This window comes from Tribolium madens, unplaced genomic scaffold (assembly GCF_015345945.1).
Source record: "Tribolium madens isolate multiple individuals breed KSU strain unplaced genomic scaffold, Tmad_KSU_1.1 Scaffold_91;HRSCAF=231;Tcas5.2_LG7, whole genome shotgun sequence".
Taxonomy (NCBI): Eukaryota; Metazoa; Arthropoda; class Insecta; order Coleoptera; family Tenebrionidae; genus Tribolium; species Tribolium madens.
The window spans coordinates 732532-735213 of NW_025401063.1; the positions used below are offsets into that span (position 1 = coordinate 732532).

Below are 2682 nucleotides of genomic sequence, written 5' to 3' on the forward strand. Positions count from 1 at the left end.
AATAAAATCGTTTCCAGACTTTTGGACCAGCCTGTATATTCAAGGGTTTATCCTATTTTTTGTCTAAATGCTAACACTCATCAAAGAGGTTCAAATTAAACAAAATGTAACAAAATTATTGTATTTTTATTGTGTTATTTCTGTAGAATTTTTTTTTCAAAATTATGAAACTTGAAGTATTAGGAATTAAAATTTCAAAAAGAAAATTAAATTATATAGTGCACACATACAATTAAAAAAAATAAAATTCAATTAAAATCGAAATCTTGGGGTCAAAATTTAGTGTCTTAGTATTTCGAAAATTAAAATCCTCGCAATTTTGGAAGAATAGAATTCTCAAACCACCGAAATTTATGAAATGGAACGTTAAAATTTTTTCAATCACAAAAAATTTTAAACCTCTGATTCTTCATGGTTTAGAATTTCATAATCTGTATTTTTCCTGTATTAAAAAAACTTAAAATTTGTGAGTTTCTATATTTAATGATTTTATTTCCCTTTTTTCAAAATTTTTCAGTTTTTTTTTCAGGTTATTTTAACAAATGTTCCTCACTTTTTTTTAATCTGTAATAAATCAAGCTTTTCGCTTTTTAATAAGAATGAAAACCAAAAAGCTGAATTTTTTTTCCAGTTTTTACGCAGTTTCTGAGTTAGATTTTAATTATTTTCGAATTTTTTCCAAAATTATAAAACTCAAAGTTTTAGGATTCTAAATTTCAATTTTTTTTTTTTGAATAGCATTTTTTTAGCCATTGCACACTTATAAATTTATTTGCCAAAAAAATCATAGTTTCGCCAGAATAAAATCGTTTCCAGAATTTTGGACCACCCTGTATATTCAAGGGTTTATCCTATTTTTTTGTCTAACACTATAACACTCATCAAAGAGGTTCAAATTAAACAAAATGTAACAAAATTATTGTGTTTTTTATTGTTATTTCTGTAGAATTTTTTTTCAAAATTATGAAACTTGAAGTATTAGGATTTAAAATTAAAATTTAAAATCGAAATCTTGGGGTCAAAATTTAGTGTCTTATGTCAAACTTAGTATTTCGAAAATTAAAATCCTCGCAATTTTGGTAGAATAGAATTCTCAAACCACCGAAATTTATGTAATGGAAAAAGCTGAATTTTTTTCAGTTTTTACGCAGTTTCTGAGTTAGATTTTAATTATTTTCGATTTTTTTCCAAAATTATGAAACTCGAAGTCTTAGGATTTAAAATTTCAAAAAATTGTGGTAGGTTTTCAATTTTTTTTTGAATAACATTTTAATAGCCACTTTAGGACCACCCTGTATGTTTTATTTTTAATTTTACCATTTGAAGGTCAACTCGCCGAGACACCCTATATAATATTTATATATAGTTTTGTAGAAAAAATCACTTACTTAACCCGCGTGTATAATCCGAATGTTTGGGCCCTTTGGCCTTCAACCGATTCAACAAATCCGACGAGGTTAATTTTTGTACCAACGCCACTGAAATGGCATATCCACGTCCATAATCCGGCGCCCATGAAACCGTAATCATATTGGCCACGATGGGACTTAATTTGACCATTGGTGTTATATTAACCGGTCTTGGTGGTCGTTTTGGTTCAACACCTGGCTTATTTGTTGGTATTGGATTTGGTAATGGACATGGTTTATTATTAACTTTAACGATGACATTTGGTGGAAAAAAATCATCTTGTTCACATGTCGTTTCCAAGAGACAGAATCTCAATTGTACTTGTTTGACGTAATCGCATTTGACACCTGGACGTATGTCACGTGAACTGGCTATATCGGTGGCTTGTTGTGGGGTTAAATGGAAATAAAAGGTGGCTTCTTGCATACGTTGATTGCTTTGTGGCATTAGGGTTGAGGGTTTGAGGAGATCGGAGATGATGTCGAAGAAGGGGAGACGACGGAATTTCACGTCGGGGTGGATGGGGAAGTTGTTGGCGGCGGTGAGGGAACCCTGTTGTTGGGTCTTCTGTTGGGTGTATTGGGGGTAGGGGTTGTACACGCTTTGGTTGTACAGCGACGGCTGACGAGTCTACAACAACAAAAAAATATATATTTTAAATACTCGCCCACATGTCTCGGGTATTAAAGCTAAAGGGGAACAGGTTTTCGAAAAATTTATACATTCACATTTGTCCAAAATAGAAAAAAAAAACACTTTTTGACAAACAAATTTATGTAAAATTCAAATAAAAAATTAATTATTATAAAAAATACGAAAATCTAAGTTTAAACTACAATTCTGAAAATAAGCAAAATAGGCTTGAATTTAGAGTTTCTTGCATTAATTGTAAAAAAAATTTTAAGTCATTAATTCTGATTAAAAAATAAAGAAAAATGGTACATTTCTACATCATTAAAACAAAATTTTATTAAATAATTAAGATTTTCATTAAAAATAAGCCAAAATAACTGGCGAGTCCTCAAAAAAAAATTTCAACTACTCGCCCACATGTCTCGGGTATTAAAGCTATTCACATTTGTCCAAAATAGAAAAAAAAACATTAATGAACAAAATTTTTCACTAAACAGAAACGTGTTTCGTGTTTTTTGGTCGCAATCTGTATAGAAAATACAAAAAATAGAAAAAAAACACTTTTTTTACAAACAAATTTTTCCACTATACAGAAATCGTTATGTAAAATTCAAATAAAAAATTAATTAGGTATTAAAC

At 29.4% G+C, this 2682-nt stretch overlaps 1 protein-coding gene across 1 annotated transcript in view; it reads right to left on the reverse strand.

Moving 5' to 3' along the window:
• LOC123010524 (E3 SUMO-protein ligase PIAS2) overlaps positions 1–2682 on the reverse strand; it is a 9315-nt gene that overhangs the window by 3700 nt on the left and 2933 nt on the right. The window contains exon 4 of the mRNA XM_044407478.1: positions 1389–2040. Within this exon, the coding sequence (XP_044263413.1) occupies positions 1389–2040 (652 nt within the window). The remainder of the gene's footprint in view (positions 1–1388; positions 2041–2682) is intronic.